Source organism: Lissotriton helveticus, chromosome 6 (assembly GCF_964261635.1).
Source record: "Lissotriton helveticus chromosome 6, aLisHel1.1, whole genome shotgun sequence".
Taxonomy (NCBI): domain Eukaryota; kingdom Metazoa; phylum Chordata; class Amphibia; order Caudata; family Salamandridae; genus Lissotriton; species Lissotriton helveticus.
The window spans coordinates 890479226-890506969 of NC_136067.1; the positions used below are offsets into that span (position 1 = coordinate 890479226).

The window sequence follows — 27744 nt, forward strand, 5'->3', positions numbered from 1 at the left end:
AGCTGCTGCATCCAGTTTCACCACGTTGAAATAGCCAGAGGCTCATGGGAAGAGCACAGGTGTAGGGAGGAGACCAGGTGCAAGGAATCAGGGAACCACTAATGAAGTAGAGGTTGATCCGGGGCTTGTAAAAGGGGAGGCCAGGGAAACCAGCAGACACAAGACTGGTAAAAGTAAAGTCTGGAATGAAGTGTGGATCAGTGTAAAGAAAGAGAGAGCTCCAGAATCCAGCTATTAAAGATTCAGAATAACTGTAGGGTGCAGGAACCACCACCAGGATGGGATCTAGGAAAGGTGTGAAGGCAGAGGGCACTTCAAGGACCACAATGCATCAGAACTGTGGGACAGTAAACCTGACTGGAAAGTGAAGAGAGAATACATTTGCTAAGGGAATACGTGTATCATGTCCTATACTGATATACAGGCTGGTTTCCAAAAGGCCCTTATGAGTGATATTTAGTGGATGGATGATGAAATCATTACAGCTGCATAACCATCATTTATGACATTTCCATCCTTAACAATTTAAGGGAGTGCCACCTGAAACATCTACAACAGGAATTAGCCAGTCTACCGGGAGGAGAAGTGACCATTAAGGTTGCCAAGTGCCAGGTGGTCCAGTCCTCTGTAGTCTATGTTGTGCTTTAGGTGGTCAACCAAATGATCCCTCCTTTGCATCCCAAGATCTGGTCTTTGTTGTACTGGGAGGGTCCCTCCACCCAGGCTCAAGTGTACACTTTCTGTGGACTCACTGGATTCCATAGGAATTTTGTGGCCGACTATAGGACAGTAGTTTTGGCCTTGACAGCCCTGAAATCAAAGAAGCAGCCTTGAAGAGTGTTATGGATTGTAGAGTTTCAGAAGGCCTTTATGGACAGTATGACAGCATTATCTGATGCACCTGTGTTGATTTCCTTTAGCTATAGTCATTGTACAGGCTCCTCACACCTTAGATAAAGGAACTGGACTTCGATTTGACTTCATTACAAGTGTAGAGAGCATGCAGTTGGCTTTATGAGCCACAGACTGCTCCCTTCCGGCAGAATTAGACAACCATTGAAAAAGAATGCTTTAAAATAATGTGGGTTTTGAGTTGGTTCCAGACTTACTTCTTTGGTATCAAGTTCTTGGTACAAACAGTTCACAAATGAAGTCAAGTAGTTAATGGCATAATCAAGTGGCTGATGGCAATGAATTGTGAAAATCTCAAGTTGTTGAGTTGGTATATCTCATAAGGCATGGTTTTCTCAGCAGAACAAAGGACTGAATGAATCATGGAAATGCAGAAGGACTTCCCTGATGGTTTTGCTTATTCGATTACACGGTTTCTTTCAAACTAAAGGAGGTTTCTGGGAAGACTGACCTTTAAGGGGCGTTTTTTGAAATGGTAATGTTGCCTGCATATTAAATGGCCATGTATTCTACCACTGAATAGTATTGAAACTGGTATTCAGATCTTGTGGGGCATATTTACACCCCCTATCGCCACCACAACGTCACTTTTAGTGACGTTGTGGTGGCTTTATGGGCTTTGTCTTATTTGCAAGGCTGTGTTAAGCCTCATAGCATGGCTTAATGCTGCCTTGTAAATAAGGCACCATTTCACGCTGTGCTTAGTGTGAAAGGGGACAGCAATGGATGTTGCAGTGAACGTTCCACCGCAACACCCATTGATTTTGATGCTGCCTCCTATTCACACGGGTAGCACAAATGGGAGGCAGTGCCAAAATTAAGACCAGGGAAAACCTGATCTAAAACAGGCGAAACAAGGAGAAATGATTTTTCTCCTCTTTTTTGCTGTTTCCATGTGTGCTGCTTTGTGCAGCTCACATAGAAACAACAAAAGGTCATTGATTGTTTATGTGCCGGAAGGGTCACCTTGCTACTCGACTTGGTCTTGAAGACCTCTATATTCAGACTTAGAAACTTTTCTGGAACTCAGATCTCCTTTGGCTGGGCAAACCAGCAAGCTGAGGTCAACCGCTGATTCAACATTGACGGCTGCAGCTTCAACCATCTCCTTTGAATCTCCAGGCAAAGAGTTGGCAAATATTTCACTTCTGTGGTCCTGGATTCAAGACAAGATGGTCCAGTCTTCCTTCAAGTTTCAGATAGCAGGGCAACCCTTCTACACACGTCCCTGAGTGTTCTGAGAAGATAGCTCTAGAGTACACTTGTTGCCCAGTGCCAGCCCGTGGTTGGAGGGCAAGCCTTTGCCCACCTCCTATACAATTTCTGGTCAGTTCCTCTACCTCCACTGGGTTTGAAGCCAGCCTGACTACAGAGACAAAGGGTAGGCAGGCCTAGGTATGAGCTTTATCTGCCATTGACAAGTTAGGAAAGTGGGTGGGCACATCCCCTCACCAGGTCATCATGTCAAGGGAGGAGTACCCCTCCGTACTCTCAGGGCCCTTTGTCCACTGTCTGGGAGCAATACACATCTCGACACAGAGGAGTTATCAGGTGACAGCTGTGCACTGGCAGAAAAGCCTTTGGGTTTGTGTCCAGATATCCAGCATGGAGAGAATGTGATTTCTCCCTGTTGTGTGAATGCTGTGTTCTGATTGGGTGTGTTCCTAACTTCAAATGCCATCTAACTTCCTAGTGTTTTGGGACTGCACGCCCGGCCGGCCAAACGATGTTTATTGGGGCCAATCACCTGAGACCATTGTGGTGTCACTGACTATCTGTGGGATCAATCTCGGTTTTCCTATTCGCAAATTTGTCTAAGGGTTATGTGTCCCCTCACCTGTGTTCTGTTAATCAGTTGCTTCAAGGCTAGTTCGCAGGGCGTGCTTGTCCGTGTGTTTCTAATTTGGGGTTGAGTGGGAGGTCATATCGGGTGAATTCAACAACAGAGATGCAAGTTCATTATTATATGTACAGCTATTATGGTGTACATCAACATCACATTTTTCAATATTAACATGTTCCCAGTGTGAAAAAACCAAGAGAGTAAGCAAATTCCAGAGAGCAAGCCGGGAGTGACTCATGTGTGGACGGGGTCCCTGGCATCCCTAAAATTTTCTTTTTGTGAACCTCATCAAGACTCCCATGAAAAGCATCCCTTAAGTGAAATCTGAAGTCTCGTGTGGCTGAAAGACTAATACTGCTGCCACCATTTTCGGAGGACAAGTGCTTCTGTATCACCAACATTTGCACTCTGATCAGCCCAAAACGCAGGAACTACAAAGACCACCCGTGAAGTTGATATTGGCCCAGGCGCCTTACATTCTGAGCCAGTGTATTTAAGTCCCTGCCCTAGGAAGTCTGCAACTGCCAAAGGCGTGATGCTGTGGGAGAAAGTCTTTGCACCAAGATTGCTGAAGTCTCCACATACCTAGAGCCACCAGTGTTGTGGCCCTGACAGCTTCAAGGTTACTACTAGAGCAGGACCACTGCATGCGCTTGTCCTGAACCCACCAGAAAATTACTGAACATGTGTTACTATGGGAGCACAGAATGTGTGTGAAATAGAGACTGAGAAGTGGGTGGGAGCTTGCTGCATGAACAAATACCTTTTCTGTGCTAACACTGCACAGGAGGAAAAGCACATTGTAAATATTTGCGCGCATATGCCTCGTCAGCAATCGAATGACTAAATATGTGCTGTCGATTAGACACCAAGGGCTAGATGTAGGTCACCAAATACCGGTCGGTAATTACCGACAGGTATTTGGATTTCCAGATGTAGGGGGCTTAAAAATGACCGATTCGGTAAATTTATCAAATCGGTAAATTTACCGATTCTGTAAATTACCGATTCGGTAAATTTACCGAATCGGTAATTTGAAATGTAGGTGGCACTGAAAACAGTGCCACAAGGCCCTTAATAATTCGTTATTTACCATCAAATAGTATTTGATGGTAAATAACGAATTCCTGTGTACATGCACATCTGTGCATGTACACCTGTGCCATGTGGCACACATACATGCCCTAAGGGCATGTATGTGTGTCACATGGCTCACAAGCCTGAATCAGGGGTGCAACAGGGTGTCAAAGTGACACCCTGTCCCCCTTGTCAATTCAACATTTTAACGAATCGATCAAGGCCCATAGAAATCAATGGCAATTACCAAATCGGTAAATACCGATTCGGTAATTACCAAATTTTACCGATTCGTTAAATTATTCGGTAAAAATACCTACATAGCATTTACCGATGTGTAAATACCGAATCGGTAAAATTCGGTATTTACGAATCGGTAAATGCCATTTACCTACATCTGGCCCCAAGAATCAGAAATGTTGGGGGTACTTCATTTGCTAGGAATGTAATTGATTGTTGAGTTCTGAGATCTTGCCCCCCACTCTGCCTCCATGATAAGCCTATGACACCTCGCCCACTTTGCCCTGAGAGTCAAAGTGGAAAGGGATGCATTTAGCCCACTTTGCAGAGCCATAGAAGGACTGACCACAGAACACCAGTGGCAAATAACTACAACAACCATCCTGGGGCCTAGTAGCCTCTCTCTGCCCTAAAGCCCATAGAATTAGGTCTGATAGAAGCCAGAAAGATACATGATATAAACAACTAACACTGTTTTTTTAAAAAAATTTGGGAGCAGAGGAGTGAATGACCCCAGCAATGAAAGTGTAAAAAATAATTGATGAGTATTTCCACATCATACATGCAGACATTAATCTGCAGAACTATTTGCATTAAAAACAAATCTCAGGTAATTTGAAAGATGACACACAAAGTCATTTTTGCACCCACCTCGCCTCCTGACTCCCCACAAGGTTCTCTTAGCTGGACAGCTTTCATTATGGAATTCCTATGGCCCTATGTTCCTCTTGGAGGAGTGAGGCTTGTGAGCCAGACTGGATGGAATTCCAATTATAGCTGCCCCTATCTATTTTTGGAACAGGACTCCCCAGACCACATTTGTTGGTTCCTTATTGCTCTGTTGCTCCTGGAGGATGCCTTAACCCCTCCCATGCTCATGACGAGCTAAGCTCGTCATGAGCCACGGCACTCCCGTGCTCATGATTAGGTCAGTTCGTCATGGCCCGTGGAACGCTCATGTGCGGGGAGAATTTCCCTGCTGTGCTGAACGTTCCACGGGAGCCAATGTACCTGTGACGAGCTCAGCTCGTCATGAGGACAGGAGCGCCGTGCCTCATGACGAGCTGAGCTCGTCATGAGCATGCGGGCGCTGTGCGCGCCCCCTCCCACCAGCACAGCGGGGGAACAACCCCCGCACCGAAAGGGTTAATAGAGGTTTATTTATGCCATAGGCTTTTTTTCTCCAGACATGGCACCCAACCTTGCAGACAACGAATCCCCAGAGATCGCAATTATAGTGTGCAGGCACTGTGGTTGTAAAGCAGTGACACTCCTACCAAGGAGAATCCAAACCCAGATACAGAAGATCTATGCCTTGTCTAACCCTTGACAGGCAAAATATCAGGATGAGTAACTTTCAGTGAAGAAGACTTGAATACAGGGTTGAAAGCTAGATTTGTGCAGGCTGTTCTTCAATGTCTCTCCATCCTTTGTGGCAACTGGGCTCTAAATGATTCACATCTTCCTTTAAATTGATTCACATCTTTCATGGAAAGCTATTTCCACCAATCAATGATGCCTCTCTTCTTCACCTAAATCATGGACATCAACTTTGGAGACCTCCACAATCATCTCTTTCACTGATCTACTTCAATGTTTACATGGTACTTCTTGATCAGTAATGCTACTGAATTCACCTTTTTTCAATAATACACAGATCCACTTTAGAATCAGAAGTGGAAAGGCTCTAAAGTGGTAGAGAAGAGGAACAACAACTATATACAATCCCAAACAAAACAATACCAATAAAATACAATGCTTTTGCAACTATTTTGCAAGATACTTTGATGCTGTCTTCAGTGTATGTTCATTAAAATTGATGTGTGCTCAGTTATGTGTCAAGCAGGTCACAGATGCAATACTTAATGCATGTGAGATCTAAGTTAGGGAGACATGTTAGAGTAATAATTAATAAGGTTAAGAATACCACACAAAGACTGGCCTTAATGCATAAAATAAACTGAAAATATAGACTTTCTTGAATTCAATATGTTCAACTTGTAGCCAACAATCAAAGATAGAGATAATTTGTGAAATACAATATGAAAGAGCAAGGTCACAGTGTTCACACAACAAATACTGTCAACACCGAAGTAGAGTGCTGAGTGTAATGTCATAATATCCTACAGTATCAATGCAGTTAAGATATAATCATAGCCTTAATATGTACGCAACATAAAATGAAATGTGGGATTTCACAAATAAGTAGTGTATTCTTTATCCACATGTGCAATGTAGGTCCAGCCAATAATCGGTCATTTGTGTACTTGGGTTTATTGTAGGTATTCTGTCTTGCAATACGAAATACACAATAGTCATACAAGGGTACAAAGAATACAGGCTAACTAGATGTTGATTTCATAGTTCTGTGGGCACAAACAACACAACATCATCACACGCATGTAGTCTGCTTTAGTTATTTGTTTAGTTCAAATCCCTAGAATACTGGTATACTGGTATCTGCATTGTGACTAAGGAACGAATCCTGACTTGCACATGTCCGATACAAGGTTTGCATGTGGAATAATACAGAAAAAGGAAGTTTCTCTTAGCTTAGCTTTCCCATGTGTACGACACATCTGCAAAAAGTCTTTGCGAGTTTCACAATACTAAACTTTTTGCAACTCATTCTGAATCATAAAGAGGAGCAGGCTTTCTTATCCTCTGGGATTTGCAATGGAATGTGTCAATGGTATGAGACTGCAACTATGGTCAGAAACCATTAAAACGTTTTTTACTCCTAAAATGGGTTGGTAAATTCATTTTGATTTGATTTATTCTTGTAAAGTGTGGCATATTCCCGAAGGTGTCTTGTCGCTAGGCATCTAGTCAAGTCCTTTACATCAATCATGATCAAAAACTACAATGGGAGAGAAAGAAACCAGATTTTCTACTGTTTTCTAAAAATCTGCAAGTTGGATTGGCCTCTCAAATGCTTCAAAATATGATTCCAAAGCTGGTGGTGAGGTAAATGAAACCTCTACCGCCCCAAGAGGGTCTGTGGATTCTAGGCACCACCACTTTTTGGATACTTCAGATTGTGTAAATACCGGTCTGGTAAGTACCATGAGAATCTTCTTTTGAGGTATTCAGGGCTAATTGATAATTGATTCACAGAAGGGAGGCTGGGACAGATTACTCTTTGGTAATTATGTCAAAGGGCCTAGGAAAGGGGAGGCCACTGCCTGCTGCCCCAGGATATATTCCCAAACTGATTTTTTTAAAGCAGTGTCTGTACTTTTAATACATGGACTGTGTAAAGCAGCATCTGTTCCTTTAAGGCATGGACTGTTTACAAAAATGAAATTCAAATTCAGTGGTGGTTTTATGATCTTCTTTGCAGGCCACTAACCCTGTATTTGCACTTGATCGCATTCTGCCGAATTAGTATTCGCTAGGAATGTCATTTTGTGACCCTTTCAGACTGAGCTTGCAGCAATACAGCCTATTAGTAAAAAGGTTGAATCGCAAATTACATTCCTATTCACAAACTAGTCAGTGTGCAATTTGTAAATCCTGGATTTGAACAGGGATTACATCATGCCCCTAATGAGTTTTTCAAAGAATGTTTAGACACATTATCCCTCAACAACAAATTCAGAATGAGTGTCAACATTCTGAAAGAAATACTAGAATATCAAGAAATAGTTTTTAAAAGTACACAGAATGATCAAAGCATGTTGTCAGTATGCACTCATGGAACCTTTTACGAGTTCAAAGTAAAATCATGATAGGAGCTCTAGCAAACATTTATTGAAGTAGTAAATACATTTTTGAACTTGAACTATTTGTAGCTGCATTATTATTTGAGCTACTATTCTACCCTGCCACATTACCAGATATCTTTATTTACCATCAACAGTCGCAATTTACATCAAATGGTTTGTCCATTCTAAGCTAAGTGATCTGTATTGGATCATGTACCAACTTGTACATTTCATTACACTGTATGATTGGTTATGGTACTTTTAGGACGGAATAGTACCCAATTGTTTTTTTAACGGTATTCTCTCATTTCTGTATTTTCTGCAAACATTTCAATACAAAGGCATTGAAATATCATTTATATAACATACTCGAGTTGTTTTATCAGTGAGTGATGGATATAAAACCAACCTTACCTTAATCATGTCTTCATAAACAAGAAAAAGAATATTAAACTCATCACGGTGCTCATACCACCCATTTATGTGGTCAAACCAGGAGTTTGCAACCCCTGTTGAAAAGAAAATCGGAGACAGGAATAAATATCAATTTGGACTTACACTAGATCAGATAAAAGTATAATTTGAGTACCTTGTAATATGATGATGTATTTATGTTTACACAACATACATTAAACAAATGTTTTTTTATCGGTAGCTGGGGGTCAAGAAACATCAATGAAATCAAAGTTTTGTTGCCGCAACTGAAGGTGGTTATTTGTCACCGGATTCTCAAAGGTAAGTTTCCTCTACCTAAACATGAGAAACATAGAAAGGGCCAAATGTATTTTCTCCCTGTGTTGAAATAGGTGAACCTCATGACTATGCAAGAAATCTCGTTGAAGGAATGGGAAGAATTTTCTTATCTTTTCATTAAAAAAAACTTACAAATTGTTTCCATACATGGTAGGATGTACACTAACATTTAACTTACATTAAGCATGTTTCTTTTTTTTGTATTGCACTTTTGTTTATTAAGTAAGGGAGAAAAACATACAGCGTAGATAAACGTCATCCAACAGTCAGATGTGACAATTTTGTACTGTAGTAAATAGGACGAGATAATACATAGTAATAAGAAAGGGAAGAGGGAGGTCAGAAAGCAGTCACATGGGGTGGGGTAGGAGACAACATCTGAGAGCTAGTGGGAGACATTATTCACACGTGCTCTTAAGTAATACTGAAGACCAAGGGGGGTAACTCTAGAGGAGAAGGACAGAAGCATGTTTCTTAATCTTAATCTGCAACTCAATATATGACAGGAAAAACATCTTTGTTTCCTCCTAGTTTCACATAATGGCTCTAGTGCAATGCAAAGAAAGTGCAATGGGGTTATTTCTGATTTAAATGATGGAATGTCTAATTTTATTAAGCACACAAAGACAAGTATACTGTTCCTTTCTTGAATTTACTTTCAAAGAAAAGAAATGACACAATGCAAATCTTAGCTTGCCTTGGAGTAAAAACTATAATCAACCATTCAGTGGTAGATTTGAGATAAAACCATTGGCTGGAGCATACAAGCCCACTTTGTTTAATTGAAGGAACAGTACAAACAGTAACATTTTAAGTAAGGCAGACTTAGTAAATGTGTCAAAGGCTCAGGACACCAAAATATAAACAGTGGACCTACTGGGGTCAGATTATCAACATATATTACATACCTATTGTCTTTGTGAAAAAATCACAAATAATGATAATCAAACGCATATTTGATTAATTCACACAGTGCAATGTTTGATAAAATTGATTGTTATAAAGATATTTTTTTTAATGTATTTAAAAAAATCAATGCCTTTTTAAAACAATTTCCAAGATACTAAGTGCAGCCATTGAACTAACCACAAGGGGGCTCTGCACTGCAGCTGAAGAGCATAGTGCTCCACCTAGTGCTATAGAAATATTGTTAGCTCTCCTGGGGTATGGATTTAAATAACCCAGTAAACTTTGTTTGTATTGCTGCAGGAAGGCTGAAGCACTCTCTGTAGCTCCACACAGTCTTAACAAAGGCTTGCTGGTGCCACTGCCCCTTCCAGTGTAACCACCAGGCTTTAAAAATATATTTATAAAGTCTTTGCAGGACATTATGGGGTGCACCTTGCAGAAGCAGTAAATAATAAATGAGCTGCTCCTGACGCTCGTTTATTATTAAATGGTATTAAATTGATGTTTAGGTGTCCTGGTGCCCACCTAAAAAATCCATTAAACTCAATGGCCGTAAGAGTGTGGGCAGGGGAAAAAACATGCTCCCGGCCAGTGGGAGCATTTATGCAGCTCTCAACAGATGGGAGCATACCAATCTTCCCTACTTGTACTCCCTCAAGCTGGAATACAGTGTCTGTGGGTGGACTCTCTGGGACACATCCATTGAGCCAATTCCAGGGGTAGGATACCCAGGGCCCGTGGAAGCTACGGGATGGGGGCCACATGGGTAATCTCCTTTTTTAAAATAAAGTGGGCACCGGGGTGAGGTACTCGGGCCGAAATTGACTGGGAGGAGGGCACCCACGCACCCCCCTTTCACCTGTATAATAAAAACATTATTTTGACCCCTTATCGCTGGTCCAGCCCAGGGGTAATTTCTATATACAAAAGACAACATCTGTCATTTTTTTTTCCTGTGATCCCACAGGAGTCACGCAGGATCAAGGCAAAACAAAATGCGTTTAGCCCTAGGGTTGGTTCCTGGGGAACCCTCCTACAAGGGCCAGAGGAAAGGTCTCTGCCCTACACCCTTATATTCTTTTCATGAAACTTTTTCAGGACAGGGACCAAGTTCCCAAGTCCTGTAATGGCTGCTGCAACATTTATTTTCATGTTGCGGACAGTCAATTATAGTCTGAGCTCTGATGGTAGCCCTCACTTCTGAAGGTGCTATGCGGGCAATGTTTGAAAAATAAGTCACCATGGCCAATCAGATTGTCTCTATTGTTTGCAGTATTGTGCTATAGGGACTCTCACAAACCTCTTGCACACTCAACCGTCGAGATATAAAAAGTTTTTTCAAACCTTAATTTCTCAAAAAATCCTGAACAGATTTATACCAAGTCACAAAAAGCACGATTTCTGAACTAAGGTCTTGATAATGATGGCAGTCCCACCGCCATCGGACCCTGCTTGACCACCTGCAACATTATGATGGTAGGCGGATAGCAGGCGGGCGGAGAGTCCGACTACCACAGATCCGATGGGCTCCTTGAGCCTGTCGGACCATCGGAGGGACTGCAATCCCTACAACAGTGGCGGTGCCTACTCAGGCACCGCTGTAGGGATTACAATGTCCCTTTCCGATGGCCATTTCATGGCGGTTAACCTGCCATGAAAAGAAAGGCAGAAAGTGGCTTGGGGTCCTATAGCTGGCCTCCTTTCCCACTGGCCCTCCAAGATGGGTCCTGGGGGGCACTTACATATCCCTGCAACATGTTGCAGGCACCAAATGGTGCCTGCCACAAAAATGTGTTTTTTTTCTATTGCACCACAATACCAAACATACACATTGTGACCACCTTCAAAGCAGACGTATCGTAATACCAGCAACGGGAACGCCAACAGCTACACGGGCGGTCCCATTCCTGACAGGATGGCGGTCGAACAAAAGTCCGACCGCTATCATACTCAGGCCTCAAGATCTAGCTTTCTGCCTGAAATCTTCGGTTTCAATTCCGCCCACTGTATTATGAATACAACGGTTAGAATTAAAACTGGCCAGTCATTCCGGCAGGCTTCCAACAGGCTCCAGGAGCCCATTGGCCAGTCAGAACCGTCAGGATTATGAAGTTAGTTTCCCACAGGCTTTTAAAGTCGAGCTTTCTGACATGAAACACCTGCCAGAAAATGACTTTGGGAGCCCATATCTCGGCGCCCTTGCCTCAGCGGCCTCCAGTTGTGGTCCTGGGGACCACCACTATTAAGCCCTACACCGTGTGGCAGGCACCATGCGGTGCCTGCCACATGGAGCAGGGATTAATAAAAACTCCCATTTCTCTATGGGAATGTATGTACATGTATTTATATAGCGCAAATCACCGGCACGGTATCTAAGCGCTTGCTTAGGGAACCCGTCCTGGTATTCCCCTGTGAGATACCCCGGCAGGGTATCCACAAGGTGAAAGCCAGGCATCCCACCGCGAGGGGCCGTAGTGGAGATTAAGCAAGCTATTGCCCAGAGTCGCAGAGTGTGACCCCGTGAGTCGAGTAGGCACCGGAGCGAGAATTGTCGAGTCTGTGGAATTTTGTGCCCGAGACCCGCCGAGGCAGGGAATCGAACCCTGGTCCACTGCCGATCTCAGCTTCCGGGTCTGCCGCCTCTAACCACTGAGCCACGCTTCTCCAAATTAATGTATGCTGCAGTCTGTCGGTTCCGCATCCGGGCGATGTCTGTTGGAGGCAACTTCGACCGACATGGTAATCAGGCCCTTATTCTCTCATGGTATAAATTGTTATATGAATATGCTGCAAGAGTAAAAGGCAAAACTTTATTAAAATATAGTTCCACCAAAGCGGATGTTAACAGTATTTCGGCAGTGGGAAACTGATAAGGGAAGCAGATGAGGAACAATCATTGGTAAATGCTGGAAAATATCCTACAGTCAATAGAAATGAAGAAAAGGTAAGCAGCACACACAGGAACAAATGAGAAACCAGGAAAGAGAGGAGGTGGGATGTAAGTCCCTTTCAAATTTATATTAAAAACAATAGATTACTTAAGCAGAGGGAACGCGCTGTGCAGGTGAAACCTAAAAGTCAATTGCATGCGTGTGGGTGTGTGAGTGGCTGGGTGTGAGGGTCAAAGAATGTTTGTGGATGTGTGTAAAGATGCGTGTCTGGGTGGGTGTGTGATGAAGCGTCTGGTGTGTCTGTGTGAATTAGGATATGGTTGTGTGTGTGGGTATAGTTGTGTGTCTGTGTGCAGGTGAGGGTATCCGTGTATAGGTGTGCATATGGGTGTATGTGACTGAAGGTGTTCAAACAAAATATCAAAATGAAAATATCGTCCTACCAAAATATCGGGCACAAATTATCGTGATATGGAAATATCGTCCGCAAGAATTTTTATGTAAGTAAGACTGATTTGGAAAATATCAAAGTCAATATCGTCTACAAAATATAGGGGCTGCTATGGATGGCGGGGAGACTGCCACTGACAGGCTGTTGGTGGCAGTCTCCCCACCATCCTAAGCATCTTTCCCGTCCGCCAGATCTTGATGGCGGGTGGTGTGCAGGCAGGTGGAAAGCCCGACTGTCAAGCATCCGATGGGCTCCTTAGGGCCTCCCAATCCCTACATGGTGGCAGTACCTACCAGGCACCGCCGTAGGGATTAGGATGGTCCATCCCCGCCAGCGTTTCCATGGCATTTCACCCGCCATTGAAAGACTTGCGGGGATGGACATTGGGGGCCTTTAGCCGGCTCCCCTTCACCCTGGGTCCTTTTTTTTAGGTGTGGGGGGAGCACCATAGGTGCCCCCCAACATATCCCTGCACCAAGTGACAGGCACTGCATGGTGCCTGTCACGTAGTGCAGAGATGTGTTACACATTCTTTTTTCCCATTGCAGCGGCTGCTGCAGTAAGCAGCACCCACCTCAATGAAAAATCTGTGCAATGCGCCCGTCACAGTCGTGGTCACAGTGACCCCTGACGCAATGTTGGGTGGTATCCATCTCTGTTAGGGTGGCAGGTGCACGTGAGTCCACCTGCCATCCTAATCAGGCCCAGAGTTACTAAATAATAAACAAAGTGAATTGATAATAATATAAGAAATGAAAAATATTTATTTAAAATTGTACATAAAATATTTTTCATTTGACATATTAGGTGCGAGTTGTAGAAGTTGTGGGAGTAAATGGTGGGAAGTTAATTACATATTAATCATTTATTATTACTTATTTGGTAATAATAAATGTTTGATTATGATTTAATTATTAAAAATGCTGAAAATAATAATTTTTTAGTTTATAGGTTTGGTGTGTGATTTTGTTTTGTAAAGATAAATGATGGAGTGGTAATTAAATATAAATATTTGAGAAATACATTTATATTATTATTATTTTAAGTAATAATTATATATGGAACATGCAAATAATAATAATAATATTTAAAATAAAATATTTAGATATGTGTTGGATTCCTCGTTAAAGTTTAGGTTACAATGTCAATTAAGTCAACAAATCATTCTATTTTATTATTTTATCGTTTTATGTTAATTGTGTGTATTTTCTCAAAGTAAATAATATATTACTTGTTAGTTGTTGAGAATATATTTAATTAGAAGAATATTTGTAGTTATTTATGATATATATTTAACATTGAAATATGTTTTTATTTTATTTTTAATATAACATTTATTTGTATTTCTTTTTTTTACATACTTATGTTTTTAATAGTATATTATGTTTTTAAAATACTTTCATTATGTTAAAGAGAATTTGTTCCACTGACTGGAGTATGAATAGTACATTTTACCCATCTGCAATCCAACACTTTCACCACTGCACTCTTGGGAGTGGTGATAGAAATTGTACTTCTCCACAATCCAACACTTTCCATACTACTGCACTTATTGGAGCGGGAATAGTAAATTTCACCCCTCTGCAATCCAACACTTTCCGTACTGTTGCACTCACTGGAGTGTGAATAGCAAAGTTTACCCCTCTGCAATATAACACATTCCCTACTATTGCACTTGCTGTAGTGAGAATAGTAAATTTTACCCCTCTGCAATCTAACAATTTCCTTGCTGTTGCACTCAGTGGAGTGGGAATAGTAACTTTTTCCACTCCACAATCCAACACTTTCCCTACTGTTGTACTTATTGGAGTTAGAATAGTAAATGATCGCCCCCACAATCCAACACTGTCTCTTCTGTTGCTCTTTACCCGAGTGGTAATAGTATATTTTACTCCTCCGCAATCCAACACTTTTCCTGCTGCTGCACTCATTGCAGTGGTAATAGGAAATTTTACCCCTCCGTAATCAAACACTTTCCTCACTATTGTACTTATCGGAGTAGGAATAGTAAATGTTACCCCTCCGCAATCCAACACTTTCCCTACGGTTGCACTAACTGGAGTTGGAATAGTAAATGTTACCCCTCCGCAATCCAACACTTTCCCTACTGTTGCACTGACTGGAGTGGCAATAGTAAATTTCACCTCTCCACAATTTAACCCTTTCGCTAATGTTGAACTGACTGGAGCGGGAATAGTAAATATTACCCACACTCAATCCAAAATTTTTCCTTGTGTTGCACTGACTGGAGTGGTAATAGTACATTTTACACCTCCTTGATCCAACACTTCCCCTACTGTTGCACTTACTGGAGTTGGAATATTAAATTATACCCCTCCGCAATCCAACACTTTCTCTACTGTTGCGCTGACTGGAGTGGGAATAGTAAGTTTTACCCTCCACAATCCAACAGTTTCTCTACTGCTGCAGTGAATGGTCTGGGAACAGTAAATTTTACTTGTCTGCTATCTAACACTTTCTCTACTGTTAAACTGACTGTAGTGTGAATAATACATTTTACCCGTGGGTGATGTAACAGTTTTCCTACTGTTGCATTGTGTGGAGTAGGAGAAATTAATTTTATACATCCTTAGATTAATACTTTGACTACTTTTGTATGAATTGTTGTAGGAATATTATGGGGTCGATTCCGATCCTGGAAAAAAAACGTCCGTACGATTCTTATCCGGAGCCCTCTCCGTACGAATCGTAAACATGCCGTACGACCCGACGAGTACGATCCAGACCGGGGTATGAGGACACGATTCGTATGGTCCACGTCAGGTAAGGGCGATTCATACGGAAAAGCACACAATCACATACACACCGTACGGTCCGTACACCCCATGATCGCGGGGTACGGTGCATACCCCTGCGATCATGGGGTGTACGCACCGTACCCCAGCGATCACAGGGTGTATGCACCGTACTCCCAACGAACATGGGGTATGGTCCGTACACCCGATGATCGCGGGGTACGGTGCGTACACCCCATGATCGCAGGGTTACGCACCGTACCCCTGCGATCATGGGGTGTACGGACCGTACCCGGGGGGGGGGGGTTTCCATACCTGTTTCGAGGCGAACTCTGCTTTTATGCCTGTTTTTAGCTCCCGTAGAAAAAGGGTCGTACGGTGCGTACCCGACACAAATCGTACTTTCTGGGTCGGAAAAAACAGCCGCGAACCATACGGATGTCGCGTACAGTGGGTTCCGAGGGAGATTCGTACGGGATTTGATTTGTACGGTCTCTGTACGTTTTGTACGGAGTCCAGCTCCTGGTACGAATCGTACTTCATCGTACGTACGGGAGAAGTTGCAGGGTACGATTCGTACAGGAAAAACACTCTGAACGGCTATTCGGAGCGTTTTTTCACGAATCGGAATCGACCCCTATATGTCTTAAATGTAAAATTGTATAATTTATTTTACACTGTAATAATTTGTATTATTATATTTTTGTTTACTTAAAAATATATTTATATTTATTAATGTTTTTAATGTGTGAAATATTTTTTATTACATTGTAAGATGTTTATGTTGTTTACTTTTTTATTTATATTAAAATGGCTTGTTTTTTCAAAATGTTAAAATGAAATTACAATATAAATTAAAGTTATTAGTTTAATAATAGTTTTTAACTAGATATATTTAAATATATAAATTAATATATATGTGTGTTTAACTTTTAAAACATAAGTTAAATTGCTAGATTTATTTGAATATACATTAAATCTATTTTATTTGTATTAAATTATTGTTACTATTTAATATATGTAATATTTAAATGTAGATATATATATATATATATATATATATTAAAACAATATTTAATACAATGATATTAATGACAATGGAAACCACCAGGTTGCACAGCTGACTGGTGAGGCCCCCCATGTCACTAGTACCCTTTACTGCCTGGGAGGAGAAGGTGCATGCAATCATGCCGCCTGAGAGCAAAAGGAATGGAGTCTGGTAAGTGACCACCAAACATCAGCCACAAGTCACCCATGACACCTGCCACACAGAACTGCAATGGTCCAAGTTTTGTAATGATTTTGTTTTGGAAATGAAGCAGTAGCCAACGTATTGTAGATGTGTAACTAATGTAGATAACCAGTACCCCAGCGCTGAACATCCAAAATTACCCAAACAATCACTTTTACAAATGTGTTCATGTAGGCTGTCAGTGAATAAACATGTAACCCATCATGGCACCAACAACAACATCCGTCAACATTTCCAAAAATGGTCCTTTCAAGAGTAAGTAGTTACTAGGTATGTAATGCAAACCGCTTCATCAAGTAATTAGATCTCCCTAAAGGAAATTACTACAACTACCATCCGCCACTCACACTCCACCTAAGAACAGCAGCTTGTTGAGTAAGCCATCTTTCCTTGCAACTTCCCCTCACTGGTAGTAAGCAATAGGCCTTCCACTCCAAACTACACCCCCCTCTGTCAGCCATCTTGCTACTACACTCACCCTTGCTGGCAGGAAGTCATTGGTCAAGTGAGGGGAGGTGGAGGAGTATCGAAAAGACTACAGACCCCAGAAGGTCTTCCATCACAAACTACATCCCCCTCTGTCAGCCATCTTGCTACTGCATTCACCCTCACTGGCAGGAAGCAATAGGCCCAGGTGGGTTGGCTCGGCTGGCTTGGAGGAGTACTCATTGCACTGACCCCACATACCAGCAGGCCTTTCTCTCCAAACTACCTCCCCCTCTGTCAACCATCTTGCTACTGTACTCACCCTCACTGGCACGAAGCTGTATGACCAGGTGGGCTGGTTGGCCTGGTTGGGCTAGCTGGGAGGAATGCTCACTACACTGACCACACATCCCAGCAGGCCTTCTAATACAAGCTCACCTGTGATGTACCTCCAAAACCATTTATCTCATATCTCACTAGAGTGTAAGGTAAAACTAAGTGAGCTGTGTATACACACACAGATGCCTTATTGGGCTGAGTGACCGCAGTCTCTTGAGAAGAAAAGAATAAGACCATCAGTCACAGCATGACTACATTTTATGGGAATATACCCAAACAGCCAATGCACAGCATACTCAAACACCCAAAAACATTAACAAGAGATGAGTATGTATTACATGCAATTTTTGTAGATGTTGAGCTAACTAATCCACAGTGTCTTCTACAGTGTCAGGTACAAGTCAATGTCAGTAGACATGCTACTATCCAACTTGAGAACATGAGCATATCAGCAGAGACAACATATGTCAACATTTCCAAAAATGTCCCTTTCAATAGTAAGTAGTTACTAGGTATGTAATGTAAATCACTTCATCAAGTAATTAGATCTCCCTAAAGGAAATAACTACACCTACCATCAGCCACTCACAATCCACCTAAGAACAGCAGCTTGTTGTGTAAGCCATCTTTCCATAACACTTCCCCTCACTGATAGTGAGCAATAGGCCTTCGACTCCAAACTACATCCCCCTCTGTCAGCCATCTTGCTACTACACTCACCCTCGGTGGCAGGAAGTCAGTGGTCAAGTGAGGGAAGGTGGAGGAGTGTCAGAAAAGACCACAGACCCCAGCAGGCCTACCACCACAAACTACATCCCCCTCTGTCGGCCATCTTGCTACTGCATTCACCCTCACTGGCAGGAAGCAACTGGCCCAGGCGGTCTGGCTGGGCTGGCTGGGAGGAATACTCACTGCACTGACCACACATCCCAGCAGGCCTTCCATCCAAACTACATCCCCCTCTGTCAACCATCTTGCTACTACACTCAGCCGCTCTGGCAGGAAGTCATTGGTCAAGTGGGGGGATGGGGAGCTGTGTCAGAAAAGACCACGCATCTCAGCAGGCCTTCCACTCCAAACTACATCCCCCTCTGTCAACCATCATGCTACTGTACTCACCCTCACTGGCAGGAAGCTATAGACCCAGGTGGACTGGCTGGCCTGGCTCGGCTAGCTGGGAGGAATAGTCATTACTCTTGAGAAGAAAAGAATGAGACCATCACTCACAGCATGACTACTGTTGTAACCTAAGCATTCCCTCACCCCTTCCCTTTCCCCGTTTTCCCCCCTCCTCTTGGTATAGTGTTGGTACATTCCATGTGACAGCCAGGCGCTCACTGTGGAATGTTGACACAGTGACCCGGGCTACCATACTGACAAGCTGACGGCAGTTCTTTGTAATCAACTTAAGAATAAAGACCCTTCAGCACAAGAACTCTGCGTCCCTCTTTACTACATTTTCCTGGCGACGAGGAGGAGGAGACTGGGCCAGGGACAGTGACTGCCGTTTCCCTGGACGATATTCATTGCTTGTCAAGAAGGAAAATACCTCAAGTAGCCTGTGACAAAATTTAAAGGAGCTATCCCAAAATGAAGGCGGACATGTGAGCTGTGGTAAACAAGTAAGGTGACACGGCGGCTTTGTTTTCACTGAAATTTATCAGTCGATAATAAACTCCTGTGGGGTCAAGCTTAACTCGGATGCCAGGTCGGGCATCGAATTATTAATTGAGACTGGGTCGTTAGTGCGGGAGCGGAGAGAGGCTGGGGGAGTAAAGTGTAATCTCCAACTTTCGGGTGCCGGTCGGGCATCGTTGTTCTTAGTCTGCGGGGGAGCCATTCCCAGCTGTGGGCAGGAGTGCAGCGCTAGAATTAACATCGAGCGAGTGTGACCGGCGAGAGGTGTAATCAGGGCTGCTCGCACCAGGTCTGTCAACGCAGCTGTCCGCTCCGTTCAATTTCGGAGTGCGCTATTCGGCAAATCTTATCTCCCTCACAGCGTCAGCCCCAGCGCGCTCAGTCTCTGGCGATCTGACCCACGCTGAGGCTGTTTTAAAGTTGAGGCTCCTCGCGCGCACGACTGCCGGCGCTCCTACTTCGACGCACATTCAGTCAGCGCTCTCACCTCCCGTCATTCTCCAGAGATCGTGTTTCCTCAGCGCTGCGCTCTGGTGTCCTGCCTTCGAGGGAGTTCGACTGGAAGGGCTTATCTGTGAAGCGCACGTCCTGGAAGGGGACCCAGACTGTAGTCGACGCCTTCCTGACAGGAACTTGATTGAGGGAAAGCCTCCACACAGGAAGCGCCCGCCAGTATGTAGAAAGGAGCAGTTCCATTGGGCACCGTGAAAGACAACCTGTAGAGGCAGAAAGGGGACTGTATGAACAGGGAGATACTGTGATTCTCCTGTTTTACCATGATTGATGTGTAACATTGAGAAAAAAAAAAAGAAAAAGAAAAGCTAAGTTTAAATGTGAGCTCACATGTGTAATCCTTCAGATTAGACCCACTGCAGCAGTGGGAGAGAGTGCACTGCTTCAGGAAAATCTTTGGTGTATTTTCATTAAGCTATTCATAATTTAACAGGATTTTTGTAGTTGCATGGCAATGGCAGGAGCAGGAATGAGCCAACCTCCACCATTCCTCAATGAGTTAGGTGAGCCAGTCATTCCTTGGAGAAGGTGGGAAGGTATATTCAAATCCTACCTAATAGCTATTGGGGGTAGCAACTACACGAACATACGCAAACAACATATATTGCTACACAATTTAGGCACACATGGGAGGAAAATATACGAGGATATTACAGGGAGATTGATAGAGGATGAGGAAGAGGTGGTGGAAGAAGGTGTCAATGTGTATGAAAGCACACTGAGGGAACTAGCGGCTCACTTTAAGGAGAAGATAAACGTAGTGATGGAAAGGCATAAGTTCTTCAAGAGGGTGCAGAAGAGGGAGGAGAAAGTGAGCAATTACATAGCAGTGTTAAGAGGGTTGTCAGCCACTTGTGAGTTTGGTCAGATCACCGACTCATTAATAAGAGACCAACTAGTGAGGTGCACCAATGACACGAAGGTACAAGAGGAATTACTGACAAAGAACCCAAATCTGGAGGAGGCTATAAACATTGCTAAGGGACTAGAACACACTGCACGCTGCATGAGGGAAATGAAAGCACCTGAAGGGACTAACAGAGAGAGGGCTGAAGGTAAATTCAGTACAGAGAGTGAAACAGTTTGCAAAGTAGGCGACAAAAGTAAAGAGGTCAATCGCAGCAAGCCTAGTTCTTCTGTGTGTTACAAATGTGGCAGTCCCAATCACTTAGCCAATAACTGGAAATGTCCAGCAAGGAATGTACAGTGCAGAAAGTGTAACAGATGGGGGCATTATTCTAAGGTGTGTAAGGCCCCGGGAAAGGCAGTGCATGTCATTGAAGAAACACCTCAGGAAGAGGAAAGGGAAAAGTCTTACGTTTTTCAAGTGGGGGATGAGGAAGATAATGATGATGATATGTACCCTAAATGTGATGTTTTACTTGATGGGGTTAAGTTCAGTATGTTCGCAGATTCATGCTCCCCATACACGTTAGTAGACAAGAAAGTGTTTGATGACAAATTTGCTAACCGCCCTGTGAAGTTGTATACACCAGACATCAGTCCAAAGGGTTACAATGAAGGAAGGATTCCCCTGGAGGGCATGGCAACCATGAGAATCTCATTTAAGGATAGACACACAGTAGGGAAGGTGTATGTGTCCACGAGGGGATCGACCTTATTGAGTTGGAAGCATCAGAAGCAGTTGGGAATCATCCTTGATCCTAACAATAGGGAGCAGGTGTTGTTAATTGAACCTGAAGGAATATCAGAGGATCTCACCAAAGAGTTTAAAGAAGTGTTCAGTGATAGATTGGGTGTGTTTAAGAATTACATGCACAAGATAGTGTTAAAGGAGGGAGCGGAGCCAGTAGTGCACAAGACCAGGTCCATACCATTACGCATGAGGGAGCCCCTCCAGCAGGAACTCCAGAGACTAGTCAATGAGGGGGTCATTACAGAAATTGAGAGTTCAGCATGGCTTGCCCCGATCGTCATCATGGCCAAAGATAAAGGGAACAGCATAAGACTCTGTGTGGACCTGAGAGACCTGAACGCCAACATCCTGGTGGACAGGTTTCCTCTTCCCAGGATAGGGGAGATGTTAAGCACCATAAAGGGGGCCAAGTATTTCAGCGTGTTGGACCTATCGTCGGCCTATTATCAAATCAAACTCCATCCTGAGTCCCAGCTATTGACAGCATTCACTACCCCATTTGGAAATTTCAAGTTTCAGAGAATGCCATTTGGATTGGCGTCAGCTGCTGCTGCTTTCCAAAGAGTCATGCAACATGCGTTGAAAGACTGTAGGAACACCATATGTTTCCAAGACGATATACTTATCTTTGGTAGTGGCGAAGAAGAACACAATGAAATGGCTAGAAGAGTCCTGAAGAAGTTGAAAGAAGTAGGCTTCACCACGAAACCCTCCAAATGCAAACTGGGAGTAAGCTCTGTGGACTACCTGGGACACACTCTATCCGAAGAAGGCATCAAGCCAAAACTGGACCTAGTAAAGGCAGTGGAGAACGCTCCCTCTCCCAAGAACAAAGAGGACATACTGTCTTTCCTAGGTCTGGCAGAATATATGGCCAAGTTTGTTAAGGATTTTGCGATGGTGTCGCAGCCGCTAAGAGACTTGATAAAGAAGGACAGTGTGTTTGAATGGGGTAAAGAACAAGAAACGTCCATGATGAGCATAAAAAAAGCTATCATTGGAGCTCCATACATAGGGAAGTTTGATCCTAACGGAGTAACCATCATCTCCACGGATGCAAGCAACAGAGGCATTGGGGCAACACTGGCGCAGAAGGAAGGCAGCAAGATAAACGTGATAGCTTTTGCATCAAGAACCCTCACGGTGTCTGAAAAAAACTACTCGACCATAGAGAAGGAAGCCCTGGCTGTGTATTGGGCCGTGTGTCACTACAAATTTTTCATTTGGGGCATGCCATTTGAAATACAGACTGACCACAAACCGCTGGTTTCTCTTTTCACCAAAAAGAACATGGAAAGCATGACGCCAAGGATAGCTAAATGGGCAGTGGGCCTGCAAGCATATAACTTCACAGTGTCCTACATTCCTGGTCAACAAAACAGAGTTGCAGACTTCTTGTCAAGAGCACCCACAGAAGGAGAAGAGGAAGAAGAGAAGGAGGTTAACTCAATCATGGAGGTGCGTTTAGCAGCAGTTGAAAAGGTGTCATGGGAAACACAGATGGAACAAGATGAAGTATTGAAGAAGGTGAGGAGATATATTGTGTCGGGATGGCCCAAGAAATGCAAGGACACAGAGTCAGAGATCCAGCCATATTGGAATGTGAGAGAGGAGTTATCAGTGGAAGGGGATCTCATACTGAAGTCAGGAAAATTAGTCCCTCCAGATGCCATAAGAAACCAAGTAGTGGAACTAGCCCACGAAGGACATCTAGGAAGGAGCTTGTGCAAGGCCAGACTCCGGGCAGACTATTGGTTTCCTACGATGGACAGAGAAATGGAAGACAAGGTACGCGACTGTTACGCGTGTGCCCTGAGTGATAAGACAAAGATCACGAGAAGAGCACCACTGTCACCCGTTGAAGTTCCAGAAGTTCCATGGAGCAAGTTAGGATTTGATATTGCAGGTCCCATCCGGGGTAGAGGACCCCAGGACTGTTACCTATTAGTCTTAGTGGACTACTTCTCAAGCTGGATAACCTGCAAGATCGTCCACAGCGTGAGCACTAAAGTTATAGTAGATTTCCTTAAAGAAGTGTTCACCCTAGAAGGCATACCCTCCACACTGGTGACAGACAATGGAGTTCAACTGGTGTCGGAAGAAATGAAGGAATTCCTCAAAGACTGTTCAGTGACCCACATTCGCACACCACTGTATTGTCCCAAAGCAAACGGAAAGGTGGAGAGAGTCAACCGTATGTTGAAGGAGAGCATCCAGTTGGCCAATAGGGCAGGGGAGAACATAGAGGAGGCCATAAGAGACCTGCTGTGGGCATACCACACCACGCCTAAGTCCACCACCGGATGCACGCCCTTTGAGTTACTGAGGGGAAGAAAAGCGGGCACCAAACTCACACCAGGTTGGATGGGGAGAAGACATTCAACGGAGATCGAGCACGGAGAAGTCAAGAGGAAGATTGAAGACAGTCAACGAAAATACAAGGAATGGTATGACAAGAAATGGGGAGTGAAGGAAAGAGAATTTCAGGAAGGTCAAGGAGTCTATGTGAAGAAACCGGAGAGACTATGGAAAGGGGGTGACAAGTTCTATGCCTCCAAGACCATCAGGCAGCCAAATAGAAATTCTGTGGTAATGGAAGATGGGAGGCTATGGAGCCATGATCGAGTGGTTCCAGCAGAAGGGAGAGAACAGGGGTCAGTAGTGAGGAGAGCAGGAGGTAATGACGTCAGAGAAAACGTCAGACAAGACAGAAGGAGTGTTAGATTTAGAACCTCTCCTCAGTGGCACAAACAGTACATAATGAGATAGACGCACACATCACATTCATAGCCTACCATTCACCGCAAGACAGATTTCTGAGTACTCGTGTTATTTCCCTTAAGGGGGATGATGTGTTGTAACCTAAGCATTCCCTCACCCCTTCCCTTTCCCCGTTTTCCCCCCTCCTCTTGGTATAGTGTTGGTACATTCCATGTGACAGCCAGGCGCTCACTGTGGAATGTTGACACAGTGACCCGGGCTACCATACTGACAAGCTGACGGCAGTTCTTTGTAATCAACTTAAGAATAAAGACCCTTCAGCACAAGAACTCTGCGTCCCTCTTTACTACAACTACATGTTATGGGAATATACCCAAACTGTTCAAGGTTAGGCTGTTACTTCAATGTGTCTGGTGAGACACAGACCATGCACAGCATATCCACATAACAAACAACATTAACAATAGATGAGTATGTATTTCATGCAATTTTTGTAGATGTTGAGCTAACTAATCCACAATGTCATTTACAGAGTATCAGGTACAAGTCAATGTCAGTAGAAATGTTACAACTTGAGAACATGAGCATATCAGCACAGATGTGGAGCAAGATCATAATCCACATCATAATTAAGTTTTATTATTTATGCCAAATAAAAGGCTAACATCATTAGGATAGGTACCAAATCATCCATCTAAAACTGTTTTGCATCCAGGCATATTCTCAATTTGTACCAGTTGAGGTATAATGTTAATCATACACATAATTGATTGTGTCATGTATGTAACAGGGCAATTTGGGAACACCTCGATGCAGACCAAAGAGAACAGCTAGGCTCAGACTCCAACCTTGAATAAGCTCTGTGGTGAAGAAAACTCTCCCGTACTCTTGGACGAGGAGGAGGAACCTGGCCCATCAGGTTTGTCTCGTCAGATGGCTAGCATTTCCAGCGGTATCCACTGCGACACCCTCAGCTACCAACACACAGCTGACCCCTACCACAACAGATGCATGATCAACCATGGGCACCATCACTATCATGGATACTCAGTCCACTCTGGCAATGACGACACAAACTCAGTCAATGATAAAGGAGGGTCTGCTTCGACTGTGCAGGCACAAACTGTGCCAGCCTGTGGAGGTAGGGGTGGTAGGAAGGGATGTGTGGATCCCCATCGCCAAACAGCTGGTGACAACCTCTACCAGGTAGTCGATGCCTATGAGGGGTACCAGGGAGCAATAGGACAGGTTTCTGAACACCTCCAGAACAGTGAACAACTGCAGGCATCCCAAGATTGAAGACTTGAATGCTTCAATGGGCAAATGGACAAGGTCATAGGGGTGCTGAGGGAAATCAGTGTCACGCTCCACCAGGCATTTGCACACAAAAGTGCCCCGCCCTGTGTGATGTCTCCAGCTGTGGCATTAAGTTCTGTGTAAGCCAAAGGGAGGGACACTGAGTCTGGTGGAGATTCCTCACTACCCTGGGTGACTGCAATTGTTGTCCCCCCCCAAACGCATGGTGGGTTGCCAAAAGAGAGATAAGGGAGGGTTGAATGGCAATGCACAACACCCAGGCAACAAAAAAAGGTGCACCTGATATCCTTCTTTGTGCGCCAACCGTTTACTTTGTTGACTCTTCATACCAAATGTTCCACACCAGATGAAAGTTCAATGTTGGACTTTGGACTCTGATAACTGTGGGTAGGAATTTTGGGATTTCAACCAACAACGCTGTCAACTTCTCTATTTTGATTTTTGTTATCACTGATCCATATAGTTTGTCTTCACCTATCCATTCAACTATTGCAAGCAGGCGTCATAACAGTTACATATCCTTAAAGTATGTGCCAGACATTTCCAGGATCATTCCATGTCGAAGTTGCACTCAGACATAGCATCATATGCCTGGTGATGGCACAACTCAAGAAGTGTCCTCAGTTGATGAAATGGCAAAGTGAACTTAAACAACAAAATTAAATAAGATAAGCAAGGGCAAATCATGTCTCACAAGTAGGAGCAAACTGAAACTTCAACCAGAATAATGACACTTTTAACAAAAGTTATAGCTGAATGGCACAATGTGTATGTAACTATGGCCATACCCCAAACCTGCTCTGAATAAATATTGCCACACTTACCCTACTTTCTGATGTCTACATACACATAGTCCACACAGCTACACATCAATAAACACCATTGCATTAGAAATGTATCTCAGTGCATACACACAGTCATGAAAAGAAATTGTTGATAAGCTGTTGTTGCAAGTCTACTCCTTCCTCCTCAACACTGTCTTCTTTGCACAGTCCCAGATCCTCAGCCGCTGGCACTTGCTGGTCTCCTTCATCTTCAATCAGGGAGATTTCCTTCGTAATTTCCAGGTTGTAGAGCATGCAGCAGGCAACAGTGATTAGGCACACCTTTCACGGAGAACATTGTATTTTTTTTAACAAATCTCTTTTTATTTAAAGTTTGTATCAATACATTTAGTGCAGAAACATGCATTTATCCTTCAGTTTCAATAACCAATTGGATCTTAAAAACAACCGAGAACATGCTGTAAGCAGCAATCATTTTACGTATTTAACATTTCTTAACCTATTTTGTTTCAGCATTGCTAAGAGTCAAGACCACAGACCCATCTACTTTCCTCGCAGGTCCCAGAAAATCTCCTTTTGTTTTGGCTGGTGCCTCCAGTAAATCAATATTGATTTTCCAAGGTCCCCACACTTTCTATCACTTTTTTGGACATTCTTGTCCTATATATATCACTTGTTCTGCATTTTGGCATCAATCTAGGTCTGACATCCATTGTTGTATCATTGGAGGATCTACCTTACCCCATGTTCCAGCTATACTCCTCTTCGATACTCCTAGGGCCAGGACAACCCATATTTGTTCATACCTTGGTGGAGGCTCATCGCTTGAGATATTCAATAGTGTTTTGGTTGGATTCATTCAGATGGTTTGGGATATGACTTGGGTTATTATTTCTGCGACTTAATCCCAGAAGGTATGAATGAGTGGACAGTCCCATAGTACATTAAAAAAGGCAGCTTCCTGGCCACATCCTCACAAGCATAGTGGTGACTGCATTTTTACTATTCTAAGAAGGAGGTTCAAGGAGCAATAGAAGTGATGGAAGATCAGCCAGAACTTGGTCCTAATGGCTATCTCTCTTGCTCCCTAAAGAGCCTCAGTCCATTTTTCACTTTTCATTGTCAATGTCTCCTCCATTTTCTTCCCATTTCTGACATAGGGATGTCACCACTTCGAGGGAGTTATATAATGGCTTTTTGTATGTCAGGAGTATGCCCCTATTGAGCACAGGGTCTGCCATGACTCTATCTTCCAAGGGGGAGGGATCTGACAGGGTGTCTTCTTCCCTTACATAATGCTTCAGTGCATGACCCAACTGTATATACTTATATCTTTCTTTTTCCAACAGTTAGTATTCTTGTTTGAGATTTACGAATGATATTATAGGCTGTCCCCACGAAATGTCTTCTACATGCTCTATCCCAAGTGTCTCCCAGTGCTGAAAGTCGCTCAGTCCTCTCACTTCTCTTAGTTTGTCAATGCACTACAGGGGGTCTTTCCTGTTAGCCTATTGCGCCAAACCAGGCAGCAAGTTGCCTCCCGCCAAGTGCTGATTA

At 43.4% G+C, this 27744-nt stretch overlaps 1 protein-coding gene across 1 annotated transcript in view; it reads right to left on the reverse strand.

Annotated features, from left to right (window-relative positions):
- The window catches only part of LOC144763170 (amine sulfotransferase-like), a 596057-nt gene that overhangs the window by 142121 nt on the left and 426192 nt on the right, over positions 1-27744 (reverse strand). Inside the window, exon 5 of the mRNA XM_078648510.1 lies at positions 8194-8288. Coding sequence (XP_078504636.1) covers positions 8194-8288 — 95 coding nt within the window. The remainder of the gene's footprint in view (positions 1-8193; positions 8289-27744) is intronic.